Source organism: Carassius carassius, chromosome 43 (assembly GCF_963082965.1).
Source record: "Carassius carassius chromosome 43, fCarCar2.1, whole genome shotgun sequence".
Classification (NCBI taxonomy): domain Eukaryota; kingdom Metazoa; phylum Chordata; class Actinopteri; order Cypriniformes; family Cyprinidae; genus Carassius; species Carassius carassius.
Window position 1 is genome coordinate 20,742,522 of NC_081797.1, and position 20,039 is coordinate 20,762,560.

At 39.3% G+C, this 20,039-nt stretch overlaps 1 protein-coding gene, 1 pseudogene and 1 gene segment (V, D, J or C); 1 reads left to right on the plus strand and 2 right to left on the minus strand.

The window, feature by feature from the left end:
- Positions 1 to 20,039, minus strand: part of LOC132125468 (uncharacterized) — a 1,183,551-nt gene that overhangs the window by 358,693 nt on the left and 804,819 nt on the right. The window lies entirely within an intron of this gene.
- LOC132124838 (immunoglobulin kappa variable 1D-33-like) lies at positions 3,205 to 3,730 on the plus strand (annotated as a pseudogene).
- LOC132125386 (immunoglobulin lambda constant 7-like) lies at positions 5,598 to 6,699 on the minus strand. The segment is given in 1 exon segment: positions 5,598 to 6,699. A coding segment is annotated over 1 exon segment (393 nt).

Here is a 20,039-nt window from a genome sequence, read left to right on the forward strand (position 1 = left end):
TTTTTCCTCATGATATTCAGCAGCAACCGAAGACTTTGTAAAATGACAGAATAAATATGTTTGACATCTAAATGTTTGACTTATTATTATTTTTTTCTTATTGGAACCGAAACTAGGAATCTATAAGAATCGGAATCAATAAGCAGAATCAGAATCAAATTCTATAAAATTCAATCAATACGACTCTTTATACTCAAACCTAATCGTTGTAAAATTATATTTTCTATCTTTTTTTTTTTTATTGTATATGAGTTTGGCAGCAGCTCAAGCTGTTGTAAATCCTGCCCACTTCTTTGCATCGTCAGCACATGCTTCAGTGCTCTGAGAGTGTTTATAGTGCTGTGAGTTTAACACTTCATGACTGAGAGCAGAACAGAACACAATCTTCATCATCACACAAGACACAACAACAACAATGAACAACATCATCCTCATCACAATCACACACAACACTGATCGACACAATCACACACAATACTGATCGACACAAACACACAACACTGATCAACACAAACACAAAACACTGATCAACACAAACACACACAACACTGATCAACACAATCACACACATACACACACAACACTGATCAAGACAATCACACACACTGATCAACACACACACACACACACACACACAACACTGATCAACACACACACAGCGCTGATCAACACAATCACACAATCACAGAATTTAGGGGGGTGTATGTAACTGAGTTTAAATAATGCTGTTAAATTAATTCATTAATTGGGGGAAACTCGACATTGGCTGGCTGTTGAGTCACTCGCATTTGTGTGCGTGATATTGTGGGCGGAGTTATGTAATTACCAGCAGAGTCTCACATCTCTCACTGCTGATTTCTGAGAAACGTTTATGCTTTGCTGTAGCCTACACTAACCAGCTTTTGGTTGTGTTTGTCCCAGGTATGTTTTATATTCACATTTGTCATGTTCTGTTTAAAAATAAAAAAACCGAATTGAGTGTTAGCATTAACACGTGCTATGTGCTCACACATGCTGAACATAGTAACAGGGCCATTTTAGGTCTGAGTAGTTTTTTTTCTGTATTTCAATTATACAAAAATATGCAAAATGATGGTTACTTAAGATTATAGTTTCTTTGTATTTATGTGAAGTGATGAGAAATGAGAACAGAGAAAATTATTTATTTTATTTCTTTAATGTGTGTTTTATTTGAATTTTATTCCACTATATGTTCACGATCACTCTGTAAAAATGTAAATCCAGCAGAGTCTCACATCTCTCACTGCTGATTTCTGAGCAACGTTGATGCTTTGATGTAGCCTACACTAACCAGCTTTTGGTCGTGTTTGTCCCAGTTTTGTCTGTCCCAGGCCCAGTAAAGCAAGATTTGAGTAACCATCCACCTGATCTCAGTGTGATTTCATTCCCTTTCATCACACATATGAACTAGCTGTTTTAAATACAGTATTTTTATATTTAATGTTAGTTTATCAGTACGTTTGAAAGTAAATTTTTTCGATTATGGGTGATTCCATAGGCTTTCTCTCATTTATAAATCTCCAAATAGATAAGCTATGACAAGAACAAAGGGTCTCTCTCTTACTCTACCCATGCATGATAATATCGTTTATCGTCGATCTCACGTGCTGACAATATGACGATTTGACAAATGACAATATCGCTCATTCATGGCCCTTATTTGGGGTATACTGGCACAGGAAATTTGGTTTATTTTTATTTTTTGTACACTTCATTTTCAATTGCAAAGATTGCAACAAGATTTTCTGACATGTTATCGGAAGCAGCTCATTGGATTTGTTAAAACAATTACGCAAGTAATCCTCATAACGTCTACCCTTTTAGACAACCAAATTGTTCTTCTAACTCCCTGTCAGGCACTGCCAGAGTGCTCCCGGTCAAGCAAACCTTGCCTTTCCCGTTCAACTACCAGCAAAGCTTACTCATCTGATGCCGCGAGTTTTAAACTCCCATCAGATGCTGCAAGAGCTTTCCCAGTCTAATTAATGTTTTCTTTCAACTAACAGTGTTGCCTACCCCCCCGTGCAGTGAGTATTGAACTCCCGTCGAATGCTGAAAGAGCCTTCCTGGTCAAGCAATCTTGGCCCTTCCATCCGACCACCAGTGAAGCTTACCCGTTTGTGCCGTGAGCGTTGAATTCCCATCTGATCCCGGCAAGATCCTCCCGGCTACACAACCTTACCTTTCTGTCTTACATCAGTGAGGCTACCCGTTCGATGCAGTGAGTATTGAGCTCCCGTCGGATGACGGTGAAAACCTCCTGGCTAGACAAACTGACTTTTTCTTCTCCAATCCAACCATCTAGTCCATCTCAGAGTGCTTCCACCTTAGAAATTATCTGATTAAATTCCCCCACACGAACCACTATTTTTAGTCGAATTCTTAAGAAAAAAAGAAAAACCCGTCACTGTCTGGCCAAATACTCACCATACTCGGAGAGGCTTACCCGTTTGATGTTGTGAGTATTTACCTCCCATCAGGCGTCGACGAGAGCCTCCCGTCTAGACAACATTACCCTTTCCTTTCTACGGTAGGTGATGCTTACCCATTCGACACTGCGAGTATTGGGCCTCCGTCGTATGTCGGCGAGAGTCTCACGGCTAGACAATTAACTTTGCTAGCATTATGCAGCCATTTTTTTCTTAAGTGGAAATCAACAGATGTGAATGAAAACTAAGCAGTTTTTCTAAATTTGTCAATTTCTGTGCCTGAAATTTGTTCAGTTGTATTTTTTATGCTATTCCTAATTGATTTATTGTTCCTAATTTACCATAATCAAACCATAGGCAAAAGTTCCTCTTGTAGCCTTACGTTTTCTGTAGGCTGCTGCCTTTTCCTCATGATATTCAGCAGCAACCGAAGACTTTGTAAAATGACAGAATAAATATGTTTGACATCTAAATGTTTGACTTATTTTTTTTTTTTTCTTATTGGAACCGAAACTAGGAATCTATAAGAATCGGAATCAATAAGCAGAATCAGAATCAAATTCTATAAAATTCAATCAATACGACTCTTTATACTCAAACCTAATCGTTGTAAAATTATATTTTCTATCTTTTTTTTATTGTATATGAGTTTGGCAGCAGCTCAAGCTGTTGTAAATCCTGCCCACTTCTTTGCATCGTCAGCACATGCTTCAGTGCTCTGAGAGTGTTTATAGAGCTGTGAGTTTAACACTTCATGACTGAGAGCAGAACAGAACACAATCTTCATCATCACACAAGACACAACAACAACAATGAACAACATCATCCTCATCTGGACTCTCACACTGTTTGCTCAAGGTTTGTAGTAAAACTTTCATAACAACAATTACACTCATTAATTTAAAATGTGAAATATACATCATTTTAATTATTGTCCTTTTTTATTATTATTTTTTCTTTCAGAGTGTAAAGGACAGTACACTGTAACTCAGAGTCCATCATTAATAACAGCAGCTCAAGGACAAGAAGTCAGAATAAATTGTAAAACCAGCAGTTCAGTATTTGGTGGTAATTACTTACACTGGTACATACAGAAACTTGGAGAAGCTCCTAAACTCCTCATATATGAAGCAACAAGCCGTTACACTGGAACTCCATCTAGATTCAGTGGCAGTGGTTCTTACAGTGATTTCACTCTCACCATCAGTGGAGTCCAGACTGAAGATATAGGAGATTATTACTGTCAGAGTTATCACCATATTCCAGAGTTCACACAGTGATAAAGAGTCGTACAAAAACCTCCGTCAGTCAGAGTCACAGTGACTGCACTGATACAGCTGAGAGACACTGCAGCTGCTCTACAACACAAACACACACAACACTGATCAACACAAACACACACAACACTGATCGACACAATCACACACAACACTGATCAACACAATCACACACATACACACACAACACTGATCAAGAAAATCACACACACACAACACTGATAACACAATCACACAACACTGATCAACACAATCACACACAGCGCTGATCAACACAAACACACACAGCGCTGATCAACACAATCACACACAACACTGATCGACACACACATACACACACAACACTGATCAAGACAATCACACACACAACACTGATCAACACAATCACACACAACACTGATCAACACAATCACACACAACAGTGATCAACACAATCACACAACACTGATCAACACAATCACACAACACTGATTAACACACACACATACACACACACACACACAACACTGATCAACACACACACACACACACAGCACTGATCAACACAATCACACACAACACTGATCGACACAACACTGATCAACACACACACACACACACACACACAACACTGATCAACACAATTACACACAGCACTGATCAACACAATCACACACACAACACTGATCAACACAATCACACACACAACACTGATCGACACAATCACAAAACACTGATCAATACACACACACACACACACGCACACACACACAACACTGATCAACACACACACACACACACACACACACACACACACACACACACACACACACACAACACTGATCAACACACACACACACACAACACTGATCAACACACACACAACACTGATCAACACACACACACAACACTGATCAACACAATCGCACACACAACACTGATCAACACACACACACACACACACACAACACTGATCAACCAACACACACACACACACACACACAACACTACACAACACAACACAACAGATAAAAAAAGAGCTCTGTCATAGCATTTCACTGATCTTTCATTTTCTATGTATTTATGGTCAAGATATTATACAGTATATGCTGCTGGACTTTTTAAAGTTCTCTAGTATTTTATGTTTAATAATTTAGGGTTAATGGTTTTTGCACCTTTAAACCATTTTTAATACCTGAAAAAAAGCTACTTAATAAACTAGTATTGTAATGCTAATGCATTTCTAATGAGCTGAAATGATATTGTTATTGAGTCAAATTAGAATAATATTTTACATGAATTGTAAATAAATATAATTAAATTACACTTAATATAGTTGAAGTGGTTCCAATTTTACATAATTTTATATATTAAAATATATTTCAAATAGCTAAAAACTGAACTTAAAAATATCTTGAAACATACCTAATATACGTATTGTTTCAAGATAATACATTTAAAATGGATTTAGTATGATATAATTTAAATATATTTTTCACCTGGGCTGCTTGATTACAGCAGAAGTGAAACTGGTGTGTTTCAGTCCAGATCATGTAACCAATCAAACAGTGACTCTGGGAGTGTGGGATGAAAATCTCATTTGCATTGTCAGGGTGGAGTGATTGTGATCCTCTCAGAATAGAGCAGCTCTGTCTCCAGAGACCATGTTCAAACCTCAAGAGCTTTATTTGACTACATTTACTGCTACTGATCGAGCTTCTGAAAAACACCTGGACAAACACTACATGCATCTTCATCTGTTGGTTGAATGATGTTGTCAGACACAAATGTAGTTTGTTGAGAAGCTTTATTAAATGTTGCAGCAAACACAGCAGATTGAAAGATCAGCCAGTGCTTTGACACTAGAGCTCTCTTTCAGTATTGAGTTGTAAATGACTACAGCTGCAGCACTAGACTCATGTGAATCCTGCCTGACACAGGACACTCAGATACGCTCATCTTCAGGAGAGAGCAGCGCTCACTTGAGAAACATCAGCAGTGCGAGCGACTAACAGCGACTCTTGTGGAACGAGGCCTCATGAGGAGCTCCATCATGTGTTACTCTGCAGACGTACTGCTCTCCCGCTTCCCAGCGTGCTTTGCTGAGGGTCAGGACACTACTGCGGCTGTAGCGGCCGTCCTGCTCGCTCTCTGCGCTGGTCACAACCCCCTCGGTGACCTCTGAGCCGTCCAGTGTCCAGCTCACCAGCGCCCCCTGTGGAGAGTAAGAGCTGAGCAGGCAGAGCAGTGCGGCTGAGTCTCCAGAGATCTGCAGAGAAGAGGGCGGCAGCAGAGACACTGAGGGCTTCACTGTGGGACCAGCTGCAGGAGACAAACACAACACATTCACAAACACAGAGAAAACACACTGCAGCTCCAGCACTCTTCTGCCCTGCAGCATTCACAGCATTTCAACAGGACTTTCAGCAGCAGACATGAGCAGTGCATTCAAAATCACACCAATCTCAACATTCATCTCATTCAAAATCACTACAGCTGATATATTTTTTATCACTATACAAGCTACAAAATCAGTATACACATTTAAAGCAAACCTCCTAAATGAAAGTAAACATATTAAGACACTGATTGCTTTAATTCCGGTAGTTTTTATATCCTAACATTGCATTTTGTGTATATGAGATATTCATCTCATCTTTTTTAGACTGTTCAGATTTAATTTTAAATACACATTGTCTGACTACAAGTTAAAATATATTGCTGTTTATAATCAGAAAGTAACTGAATCAAATGATTTTTTTAAATGTACACACATTTTGTATTTATATTAAAAACACTGAATTACAAGAATGACATAAGCAATGTCAAATGTTCAAAATCACATTGATCTACAGAAAGTTGCTACATAAATATTTTTGAACATCAAATCTAACTTTTCTATGTGTAACACATACAGTAACAAGGTTAGCTATATATGAACAAAGAGTAGACATGAATGAAAGAAAAAACTGATAAACTGATAAAACTCAGTGAGATATGAAAGAGTTTTTAGACAGGATTTTTTTGTTCAGACTGAATAATTCAGTTTACTCCATATCAAAACAATCCAAACAATGTTTTAGATTAAATATTTGCTAACACTTTATTTTGATCTTCCACTTTAGACATTCTACTAACAGTAAGTAACTTTGCACCTACATGTCAACTAAGAGTCATTAGAGTATTACTAGATTGTCTGCTTAATATTTTTCTTTTTTTTCTATTTATCTATTTTTATTTATCTAACACTTTATTTTGATGGGTCCACAACATACTGACTTTGAGAAACTTTGCAAATATGGGTCAGCTTATTCTACTAACCCTAAACCTACCCTAACAGTCTAATCTGAGAGTTAGTTGACATGTAGTTAGTAGAATGTCTAAAGTGGACCATCAAAAAAAAAAAAAAAATTGTAACTAAATATTTACTATAAATATAATTGTGTTAATTATTATAAAAAAAAATACTGTAAGCTATTATTTTTTTGTTGTTGTTTTTTCAAAACATTATTATTATTTTTAAATAGAGAACTAAATAGACAGACCACTCATCTATATATAATGACTTTTCTCTATTATAGATAAGTGAGACAGACTTACATTTCACCACAAGTTTAGTTCCTCCACCGAAAGTCCACCACAGTGATACAATCTAATGAAACACTCGTACAAAAACCTCTATTCCACTCGAGTGAACACACACTCCATTAGAGAGAGAAACACTACAACACACTGAGAGTAGAAACATCTTAGCTATTGACAAAAACAAACGTTTACTTATAATTTGTTTTAAAACATAAAATGAGTTGTAACAATGTGTCGATATGTGTGAGATAGGTAAGCTGAACACTTTTTATGAAATGTCATATTTTTAGGACATTTTTTTTTCTTGTTCAAGGAAAGCACAAAAGGCCATGCTAAATATTCTGTCCAGTATGGATGTTAATTTTAGGCAGGAATATGGTGGATAATTAAACACATCATTGCAGGAACAGTTTAAGCTTTTGACCAAGACTTTGGGATCTGTCTCTCTAGAGATCAGTATGGCTGAGATTACATGTTAAAATTTATTGTTGTAAGACCTCATCAATTTAATTTATGACTATTTGGCCTTTAAGGATTAATAATGTAACATTTAAGACAGTAACAGACTTTAAACTGCAAGAAAACACAACGCTTTAGCAAAGTTGTTTAACCCTTAAACGCATGCATGTTGCACCAGTTATTACATATCGGGAATGTGAAACTCTTCTGATATTTAAATAACAATTAAAAAGTAATAAAATAAAGCATATTATGTTACCTTTTTAAACTTGGAAGGGTTCAGTCTGAGCAGATGATTTTACCATCTCTATCATGATCAGAGCACACTAGTCAACATCTGGCTCATATTCACGATCGCAACCATATTCTCAAAACTATCACTTTTCAGCATCTTCAAAAACATTTTGATTGCTATTCACCACATCAAATGACCGTGACACTTATATTTCTTTGCATACAGTAATTGCTCTGCTGTAAAGCCATACGAGTTAGTTCAGTTTTGTCCGATAATTTATATATATATTTTAATTATCTGGTAATTTTGAGTGAAACATTAGATCATTATGACCTTAGTTGTCATTCACAACTTTAAAATATTTAACATTTTCTTTCCTGCAGAGCAGTCCAGCGACATGACAAAGAAAGTTGACCTTGATTGGTCCTCTTGTGTGCATTCGAAGTGCTGATTGGCTCACAGATAGAACCTTACAGAACCAAGTTAGAGTACGACTTTTTAGATAGATACTTTTTTTCTAAATGAAAAGTCCCAAAATGTAAACATGAATGTTTTGATGAATGTGGATAATTCAATTTTGACAAATGTCAGATAGAATCTTATAATTCCAAGGTGACGAAATGCTTTTCAAAAGAAAAGAACAAAACTTTCATATAAAATGCCTTCAAAATGTTTGTTATTAATTGAAAAACAATTAGTTTTTCCACTCCCATTAACAATAGGCATGATTCATTTTTACTTTGTTTCATTCATTCTCTTGTGACATGTTATTACATATTATAAAGAAATGTTTTTGATGAGTTTTCACCTCTGACCTCTTTTATCATGGATGGTGTTGTGGAGTTCCTCATACTGATGTTTCTGTTACGTAAGACAGAAACAGGATGTAATTGCAATAACGCTGTTTATTAGTACTCAGCACAATGGTCAGAATAAGGCTTAATGAAGATCACAGCACAGCAGAACAGGCAGGCGGACACCACGCAGGATGGGACTGTGACGCAGGGACTTCGGTGGACAACTGGTGAAGGTGCTCAGTCCAGTGATGATCCCTTGAATGGTATTCCGGTGGCGGTGCTCGATGAAAGAGTGCTGAGAATAAATCTGGGGAAGAACGCAATGACGACACAGGGAATCCACTCCAACTAGACAGACACAGGAACAGGTACAGGAACACACCAGGAAGCACAACGATCTGACAACATGAGACACAGGTTACTAAACTTATAAAGGGAACAAACAATAGAAACCAGCTGGCGCCACTGATCCCCATTGATCGGTGACCACGCCCACAGACACACACAACAGCACACTAGACGAGAGAGAGACAGTGAATTCATGAACCGTGACAGTACCCCTCCCCAAAGAACGCCTCCTGGCGTTCACCGACAGACTTACCTGTCGATTGTAATCATCGATAAGGGAGTGATCCAGAATGTCTCTAGCAGGAACCCAACTTCGGGCCGATGAATTTGGGAGCAAGTTTATTAGACACGGAGCAGAGAGGATTGTTCTTGGTTGAAAGCCACACTTTTTGACCAACGACATATACGGGAGGCTTCGACCGGTGGCGATCGGCTTTGGCCTTGGTGCGCGCCCCCACTTGGAGAAGAGTCTCACGGGTTTTAGTCCAAGTGTGGTGACACCTCTGGACGAAGGATTCCGTACTAGCAAAAACTGGTGGCTGGTAACCTAAACTACATTCAAATGGAGCAAAGGCCCGTGGATGACACTGGTAATGAATTGTGGGCGTACTCCACCATAGAAAGTTGTTGGCTCCAACAGGAAGGATTCTTGGAAACCAAACATCGCAACACTCTCTCCAGATCTTGGTTGGCTCTCTCCATTTGACCATTGCTTTGGGGATGAAACCCTGAAGAGAGACTGACAGTCGCCCCCAATAATCTACAAAATTCTTGCCAAAATTTTGACACAAGTTGGGGTCCCCTGTCGGAAACCATGTCCATCGGGAGGCCATGTAAGCGAAAGATGTGATCTACGACAGCAACCGCGGTCTCCTTGGCTGAGGGTAATTTGGGCAAGGGAATAAAGTGAGCCGCCTTCGAGAACCGGTCCATGATAGTCAAAACGACCGTCTTGCCCTGGGAGGGCGGGAGGGTGGTAATAAAGTCTAGTGCAATGTGGGACCAGGGTCTCGAAGGGACTGACAGCGGTTGCAGTAACCCATCAGGGGGTCGATTGGAAGTCTTACCAGTGGCACAAACCGAGCAAGCCAAAACAAAACTGCGGATGTCGCGAGCCATTAATGGCCACCAGAATTGTTGCTTCACCAAAAAAACTGGTGTGATTTACTCCTGGATGACATGCTATACTGGAACAATGACCCCACTGAATGACGTCAGACCAAAACTCCTCTGGTACAAACAACCGGTTCGGTGGGCAATCGGGTGGAGGCATTACACCTTCTAAGGCTTTCATAACCTTCGATTCGATCTCCCATCTAAGAGTGGAGACCACTAATGTCTCGGGTAAAATACACTCGGGAGTAGACGGGCGTTCGGAATGGTCAAAAATACGAGATAAGGAATCGGGTTTGATGTTTTTGGAACCCGGGCGGTTTCTCCGCCTTGACAAAAAGCCCATTCTCTAGCAACCTCTGAAGCACTCGTCTGACGTGCTGAACGTGTTCCTGGAGAGAAGACGAAAAGATCAATATGTCATCCAGGTAAACATATATGAATTGGTCAACCATATCTCTCAGCACATCATTGACGAGTGCCTGGAAGACCGCTGGCAAGTTGGATAGCCCGAAAGGCATAACCAAGTATTCAAAGTGCCCTCTAGGGGTATTAAACGCGGTCTTCCATTCATCACCCTTCCTTATGCGAACCAAATGATAAGCGTTACGTAAATCCAATTTTGTGAAGATGGATGCTCCCTGTAACCGCTCGAAGGCTGAAGACATCAACGGTAAAGGATAATTATTCTTTACCGTGATGTTGTTCAACCCTCGGTAATCAATGCACGGTTGCAGAGACCCATCCTTCTTCCCCACAAAAAAGAACCCCGCCCCCGCTGGAGATGAGGAGGGTCTAATGAATCTGGATCCTAGAGAATCAGAAATATATTTCTCCATAGCCTCCCTCTCTGGAACAGAAAGTGAATATATCTTGCCCTTAGGCGGAGACTCACCTGGCACTAAGTCTATGGCACAGTCGTAGGGACTATGTGGAGGAAGAGAAGCAGCACGAGACTTACTGAACACTTCTCTCAGGTCCTGGTACTCCCCGGGCACGTTAGACAAATTCACTGCCTCCTCCTGAAAAACAGACACAGGTACAGACGAACACGCAGACACTGGACATGACTCATGACACGTATTACTCCACATAGATACAGAATTGTGCCCCCAATCGACTCTGGGATTGTGCTGTGTGAACCAAGGATGACCAAGTACGATGGGTGCCAGAGGTGAGTTCATGAGGAGGAATGTTATTGTCTCAGTGTGGTTGCCAGATGTGATGAGAGTGATGGGTTCAGTAGCGTGTGAAATGTTGGGAAGCTGTTGTCCATTAAGAGCACTGACAGAAATCTTGTATGTGAGAGGGGTGATAGGAATGTGAAGACGGTGAGCCAGTTCTGAGTCCATAAAATTACCCTCTGCCCCCGAATGCAGTAAGGCCTTGGTGTCATGTGTGTTGGTTGCCCACCTTAGTCTTACCGGAAGGAGAGTAGATGATGATGATGATGGTGATGATGAGGTCTTCTCGGCGGAGATCCCACCTGATAGTAGCCTCATAGTTACTACCGGGCTTGATCCTTTTAACGGGCATGAGTGGATGAAGTGGCCCCTCCCGCAGTATAGGCACAGTCCTTGGGACCTCCGCCTTTCTCTCTCCTCCCGGGAAAGCCGAGCTCTACCCACCTGCATGGGCTCAGGATCGTAACTGGGACTGACCGTATCCAGGTTCTCAGAGTGCATTCTCTCCGTGCCGCGAAACGGATGGTTCTGTTGGAAGCGACCCATTCTGCTCAGCCGAGCATCCACTCGTAGTGCTAACTCAATAAGTCCATTGAGACTGGTAGGAAGGTCCAGCATATAAATTTCCCTCTGAACACGGTCAGCCAACCCATGCAGGAATCTGTCCCACTGCGCCTCCACGTTCCATCGATACTCTGCAGCCAGGGTGCGGAACTGGATCGAATATTCCGACACCGAACCGTTACCTTGGTGGAAATCGGCGAGTAATCTGGCCGCCTCCCTACCCGCCACCGCACGATTGAAGACCATCTTCATCTCCTCGGAGAGTGCCTGGAACGAGGCGCAGCATGGGTCTTGATTTTCCCACAACGCCGTTCCCCAGAGAGCCGCTTTGCCCAATAACAGCGTCAACACAAATGCCACTTTGGACTGCTCCTGATCGAACATCTGTGGCTGTAATGCAAAGTGCATAGAACATCGGGTCAAAAATGCTCTGCAAAATTCTGGTTCACCTGCATATCCATCCAGTGTAGGCAGTCTCGGTTCTCGCCGCGGCTCTGGTGGAGAGGGCTGAACTGGCGGTGTGGGCGGCGCAGTGGGAACTCGTAGCTGTTGTATTTGTTGGGTGAGCTCGGACACCTGCGTCACAAGCGCTTGGACCGCCCGTTCTGTGGTAGAGATGTTCTCCTCTTGGGTGTCCATTCTTGCGATGCTTTGAGCCGCGAACTCCTCCCAACTCGTAGCGCCTGCTACATCCATAAAGGGTCAGATCGTTCTGTTACGTAAGACAGAAAAAGGATGTAATTGCAATAACGCTGTTTATTAGTAGTCAGCACAATGGTCAGAATAAGGCTTAATGAAGATCACAGCACAGCAGAACAGGCGGGCGGACACCACGCAGGATGGGACTGTGACGCAGGGACTTAGGTGGACAACTGGTCAAGGTGCTCAGTCCAGTGATGATCCCTTGAATGGTATTCTGGTGGCGGTGCTCGATGAAAGAGTGCTGAGAATAAATCCGGGGAAGAACGCAACGACAACACAGGGAATCCACTCCAACTAGACAGACACAGGAACAGGTACAGGAACACACCGGGAAGCACAACGATCTGACAACATGAGACACAGGTTACTGAACTTATAAAGGGAACAAACAATAGAAACCAGCTGGTGCCACTGATCACCGCTAATCGGTGACCACGCCTACAGACACACACAACAGCACACTAGACGAGAGAGAGAGACAGTGAATTCATGAACCGTGACAGTTTCTGTTTTTTCATATGTAGCTCAATCAAAATGATTCACAGTAGAACCTGTGGCTGCAAAGAAACTGACCAAAAAGTGTATTTAGAGTCCTGATGATCTTTATATATGACCTTTTTAAGGAAATTGGCAGCAATTTAGGAAACACACTCACACAGTCATTTTCAGACCTTCTTAATGTTTGTGAATTAAACAGAAATGTTAAAAAATACAGTGTCTCATAGTATTGAGTGTACAACAATCATTAATCTTTGTTTGAAACTATTGAAGTGATTGGATGCTGCCAAGTCTCAGCTCTGTTGAATTGCAGTAACTAGGGCAGCTGAATGCAGTATCTTCTGTTTCTCTATGGTGGAAGCCATGTTGAGACCACATGACCAGCTGAATGTTGTTCGCCTTTATCTCATTATATCCTCTATTATCAGACACTGCTGTGCATAAGTGAGAGCTACTGTATGCCTGTGAAGAGGACATTTGGTAACACTTTATTTTAAGGTGTCCTTGTGAGACATGTTACATTATGCATAATTACATGCAAGTAACCCTAAGTCAAACCCTAATCCTATCCCTAACCATATAGTTAGCACATGTAGCTAATTAATATTACACAGTACTTACATATATAATTACACTGTAACAAAGACACCTTTAAAAAAGGTCTAAACGGATATTTCTGTATATGTGTTTGTTAGCAGCTCAAGCTGTTGTAAATTCTGCCCAATTCTTTGCATCGTCAACACATGCTGCAGTGCTCTGAGAGTGTTTATAGTGCTGTGAGTTTGATACAATATTATCATCCACCCTTGCTTGTTAATTCAGCACATGGAATGAACAATACACATGGACTGTTTTGGGTTTCACTTTATTTTGATTGTCCCATTAATACATTCGGTTGACTACATAAGTAACGTTGCACCTACATACTGTTTCTACTGACTATCATTATAAGTGTTAGTAGAGTGTTAGTGGACTGGTAGAGTTATGGATTAGAATAGTAAATAGTGAAAATGCAATTTCTAATGTTATAGAAAAGCATAGATTAATAAGTGCAGGGCACATTGAGCAGTGTTACCACATTCCCCCTCTGCACATCTGGAAATTAAAACTGTTGAGTGTCTTCTTAGTGAAGCATTTAAAAAACTGATAATTATAAGATTGGAGATTAAAATAATAGAGGATTTGTCTTTTAAATTAATAAAAACTGAGATGAAAAATGTACTTAAGCCAGAAATGTAATTTTACTTTGGTAAAATAAATATTCAGCGATGTCTTCAAAATATTTTTGAATAAAGGCACACTTTTTTCTCTATATAATATTGATATGGCAACTAGTAAACTCTTTTAATTTTGTTATGATAGCATTTTTGGAAATATTTAAACCATGTGTGTTACAACTAACCCCATTTTACTCTCTATACAGCACAGGGGCCGTAATCCTATTGGTTGTATTACTTTATTGCTTTGATCATGATTGGTTAATCTGTGTGTCATCCAGGAAACGGGACAATGAAACTGTTCGCGCCTTTCTAAATTTGAAAATATGACTGTTATTATTAGGGGTGTAATGGTACGCTTATCGTGTACCGTACGATTCAAGGGCAAATTCCAAATCTCCAAGTGGAGACTAGTTTGGAGTGAGCAGGGAAACTGTGTGCTATTATGTAGTCGTTTGTCGTTTCGTGGGGTTCCCCCGATAAAAATTAAATTCCAGGACTGGAGGGCTCCACTGATAAAATTCCCATTATAGAGGATAAATAGTTAGGCCTACTACCCTGCTGAAATTTAATGTTGGTCATTATGGTGGTAATTTTTAGCCAAATATTTCTTAAAGTGGGACATTGTATAAACATTTTGAGAACCACTGGTTTAAAGAAATGGTATAAAATGAAATCCTGCTTTTTAAGTACTTTTCGGTAAAACATTTCTTCTTTCCCCTTGTCATCAAGGATCAAGCTTGTTATTGGCAGATTGGTAAGGAATTGTTCATCTGCTACATTCCACCGTCACTTTTGATAGAGATTAATTGACTGATTGACTGATTTGTAATAGAATTTGATTTTACTTAGTTTAATAAAAATGTACTGAATTTTATTTTACTTGTTTTACTAAATACACTGTATAGTTAGGGTTCTGATTAAAACTGGGGGTCTCTGAAACTGGGGTCTCTGAAAACACTGCTTGTAATCTGAAAACACTGAATAATCTGTTAATATCGTAAACTTTTATTTCTATACATTAAATAAGTGTTTAATGAATAGTGTTGTGCACTGTCTCAGCACAGTGTGTGATACAATTGTGCTTTGAAAACCTGCATCAGAGCATCTGAGCTGCAGTAACAATTGTACCATCACTAGCTAAATGTGTTCATTGCATGTGTGTTCATGTGGTAGCAATTTTACAAGCTTATACTGTAACTAATAAAGTCATTTACATTTATCCAAAGTGGCTTACAGTATATTCAGGCTAACAATTATTATTTTTTATTTTTTTTACCTAACTAAATCCTGCCCAATTCTTTGCATCGTCAGCACATGCTTCAGTGCTCTGAGAGTGTTTATAGAGCTGTGAGTTTAACACTTCATGACTGAGAGCAGAACAGAACAATCTTCATCATCACACAAGACACAACAAAACAATGAACAGCATCATCATCCTCATCTGGATCACTGCAGCTTTTATTCAAGGTTAGAAATAAACAATTTGACACTAATGTTGCAGTTTTGTAAAAAAAAAATATATATATATATATATATATATATATATATATATATATATATATATATATATATATATATATGATGTAGTTTTAAACACTAACTGATTTTATTTTCTCTTCTTCAGAATCCAGAGGAGTCACTCTGACTCAACCTGAAGTTATAACTGTCGAGCTCGGTCAAACAGTGATAATAGAGTGTCGTATAGATGTAGGGATATACAGCAATGACTTAGCCTGGTATCAGCAGAAACCTGGAGAAACTCCTAAACTCATCATAGATGGCATAAACAGCCTCCAGTCAGGAACTCCATCTAGATTCGTTGGCAGTGGAACTTCCATTGTTTTAACTCTGACCATCATTGGAGTCCAGACTGAAGATACAGGAGGATATTACTGTCAGAGTTACCACTACATGGGTACTAGGCTGTTGACACAGTGATAAAGAGTCGTACAAAAACCTCCATCAGTCAGAGTCACAGTGACTGCACTGATACAGCTGAGAGACACTGCAGCTGCTGATGAGAAGATCACAAACAACACAATAAATGACAGTGTATCAAATATATATATATATATATATATATTTTTTTTTTTTTTTTTTTTTTGGCACAGGACACAATGTTTGCCACAAAGTCAACACTGGGGGACTGGGTATGGATGTACAGCTTTGTCTCATTGTTTATACATACCTATAAATACATAGCATTTACAAGCGCAAAAAGTTCATTTTTGGTTTTATTGATGCTAAAACACTCAATTTAGACATACTGCAACATTTAAAACATAGAAATCATTACATATTTTTAGCTAAAAATATTTACATATATTTTATATAATTAAGAGTTTTGTATCAATGCTTTTATCATTTGGCAAGGCAATTTAGTACACAATGGTTATTCAAAGTGCTTTACATAAAAGAAAGTAAAATAATCACGAATAACAAAAATAAAACAAGCAATTTTAAAACTTTGAAAATTATAAAAATAAAAATAATAATAGTTGTGAGTCTAGATTTAAATGTGACTAGTGTTTTAGCACATCTGATCTCTTCTGGAAGCTGATTCCAGCTGCGGGCGGCATAGTAACTAAAGGCGGACTCCCCTTGTTTTGTGTGAACCCTCAGTATTTCTAACTGACTCCATCCTAATGATCTGAGTGGTCTGTTAGGTTTATATTCGGTGAAAATATCTGCAATATATTTCGGTCCTAGGTCATTGAGTGATTTATATACGAATAAAAGTACTTTAAAATCAATCCTTAATGTAACTGGAAGCCAGTGTAAGGACCTGAGGACTGGTGTGATATGCTCAGATTTTCTGGTTCTAGTCTGATTTAGTTACTGCTTTGACATGAATACTGAATCTAAGGTCTGCTTCCAGAATCACACCAAGATTCCTGACTTGAAATTAAGTTGTTTGACCCCTAGAGTCAAGGTATGCATTCACCTTGAAAACTTAATCTTTGTTTCGAAATGGAATGACTTCAGTTTTTTTCTTGTTTATCTGAAGAAAATTCTGGCACATCCAACTATTCATTTCATCAATGCATTGACAGAGGGAGTCAATGGGGCTGTAGTCATTTGGAGATAATGCTAGGTAAATCTGGGTATCTCACATAATAACCTCTCCCTAATAAGTATGACCTGAACCATTTGAGTACCATCCCAGAAAGCCCAACCCAGTTTTCCAGTCCCTCTAGTAGTATGTTATGATCTACAGTGTCAAACGCAGCACTGAGATCTAGCAATACCAGCACCGATATTTTGCCAGAGTCACAATTTAAGAGAATATCATTTATTATCTTAATGAATGCTGTCTCTGTGCTGTGTTTCGGTCAAAAACCAGATTGAAAATTGTCCAGGCATCCATTTGAGTTTAAGTATTTATTCAGCTGATTAAAAACTACCTTTTCTATAATTTGCCTATAAAGGAAGATCAGATATTGGTCTATAATTGCTCAAAATGGTGTTATCAAGATTGCTCTTTTTCAGGAGGGGCTTAACAACTGCTGTTTTCAGGGAGTTTGCAAATGTCCCAGAAAGAAGTGAGGCATTCACCACTTCTAAGAGATCTGCTTCTAAAAAGTTAAGCACACTTTTAAAAAAAGATGTGGGAAGTGTGTCAAGATAGCAGGTTGACGATTTTAGGTGCTGCACTATGTCTGTTTTATATTTTTTTGCTATCAATTGCTTCAAAAATAGACGTAGTATCTTTTTGATATTGTGGCCGAATCTGTTTGACCTCTGCATTACTTTAAGGGTGTGCTAATCGCCTTCCTGATATTGATGATCTTCTCAGAAAAGAAGGAAGCAAACTCATTGCATATGCAGTCTGAGAACATTTATCTGGGAATCTGACTTGGGGGGGTTTGTCAGTCTCTCAACAGTGGCAAAAAGAGTATGAGTGTTGTTTAAGTTACTGTTTATAAGGTTTAAGAAGAATTTTGTCTAGCTGTGGCTAGTTTCACATTAAAAGCATGAAGGCTGTCTTTATAGATGCTATAGTGAATTTCAAGTTTCGTCTTCCGCCACATCCGCTCTGCTTTTCTGCATTGTCTTTTCAAAGTCTGAACTATTGTTGATCTTCTCCAAACTGATTTCTGTCTGTTTGTTTTCTTACAGACTATTATCGGAGCAATATCATCAATAACATTCTTAACTTTTGAATTTAAGGAATCAAGGAGAATATCAACAGAGTCTGCAGAAATGCTTTATGTTGAAGATATAGCCATTCTCGTTGATGCATCTTGTTCTGACAGAGACAGATCTAGTGTTAATAATAATCAACGCAGATTAGATGAGTTTGCCCTTCGGCTTGAGATGGCTTTAACTTTCTGTCACGTAAGCAGATGATTTCCAAGATGGTGGCAGGAGCATTAGGCATTGTCACAACTCTCTTAGTTTACAGCTTGCTTCTTAACTTTTTAAGTTCTGTTAATTTTTTTTTTAATAATTTTTTTCTGCAGATCATTTTAAAAACCAATCATTATACAATTTATATGAGAATTTTTTTTTGATAATGGTGATTGGTCAGTTAAACAATCATACAATGCCTTGGGAAATTTTGGACATGGGAAGCACACTTAGCGTTAACATTTATTTTTCCATCTCTGTATAATCGAGTAAAGAATCATTCAAAGCCATCAACTCGACTTCATCAAAATGAAGCCTTCGGCTTAATTATCATTATTTGTTTGCTATTATCGGGAGATATTCATCCCTGTCCCGGTCCTCACCAAACCAAACCAGAGAATTTATTAGATTTTACGTCGGATTCAGCGGTCTCTCAGCCGGGTTTTGGTGGCGATGTCTTGCCCACGTGTCATGATGAGCGTGGAGGTGGTGGAGACACAACGTTTGGGAGCTACCATTATGGACTGGTGTCACACCGGCCTAGTAGATTCCATGTCGGATCCTGCTATCCTACAGGTCCACGCTTTTGGCGGCGGTATGTTACTGTCTGGCTATGCTCAACACACTAATCTCCCTCGTTCTGTCTCGCTGGATGTCGGTGGCGGAGTTGATGCTGTGCGGGGGGTGACGCGGTGGAGGAGGCCCAGTCTCCGGGTGTTTCCGTGGCCTGAGTTGGCGTTCCGCAGTATGTCCATGTGGGGTTGTTTGCGTCTGAGGCAGGCTTGGGTTACCATGCGGTGAGTGGGCGTGACACTGATTTTCAGACGAGCTTGTGCATTACGAAACCCTGGGGGGATGAAGGGAATTCTGCACCGATTGAGTCATCGACATGTTCCTTTTCTGTGAATTCTGGTTTAGATACTTCACAAGTGTTTGCAAAATCAATGCAAAATGTAAAAAGGAAATCTGTAAATCAAGGTATTTTAAAAATAGGAAAAGGGTGTTCTTTCAGACAGTAAATCAATCAAGAACAATTTGGGATCCCAGAGTCAAGCCAAAGGGTCTCTTAGGTGGTAATTTGAATATACGAAGTATTATTTCAAAAAGTGATCAAACTCATCATCTTTTATTAGACTCTAATTTAGACTTTCTTTGTTTATCTGAGACATGGCTTCATGATAATTCTCCTTCTGCAGCATTAGAAGTAACTGGTTTTAAATTGTATAGGAAAGATAGAGTTGGTTCTAAGGGAGGTGGAGTTATGATTTATGTGAAAAC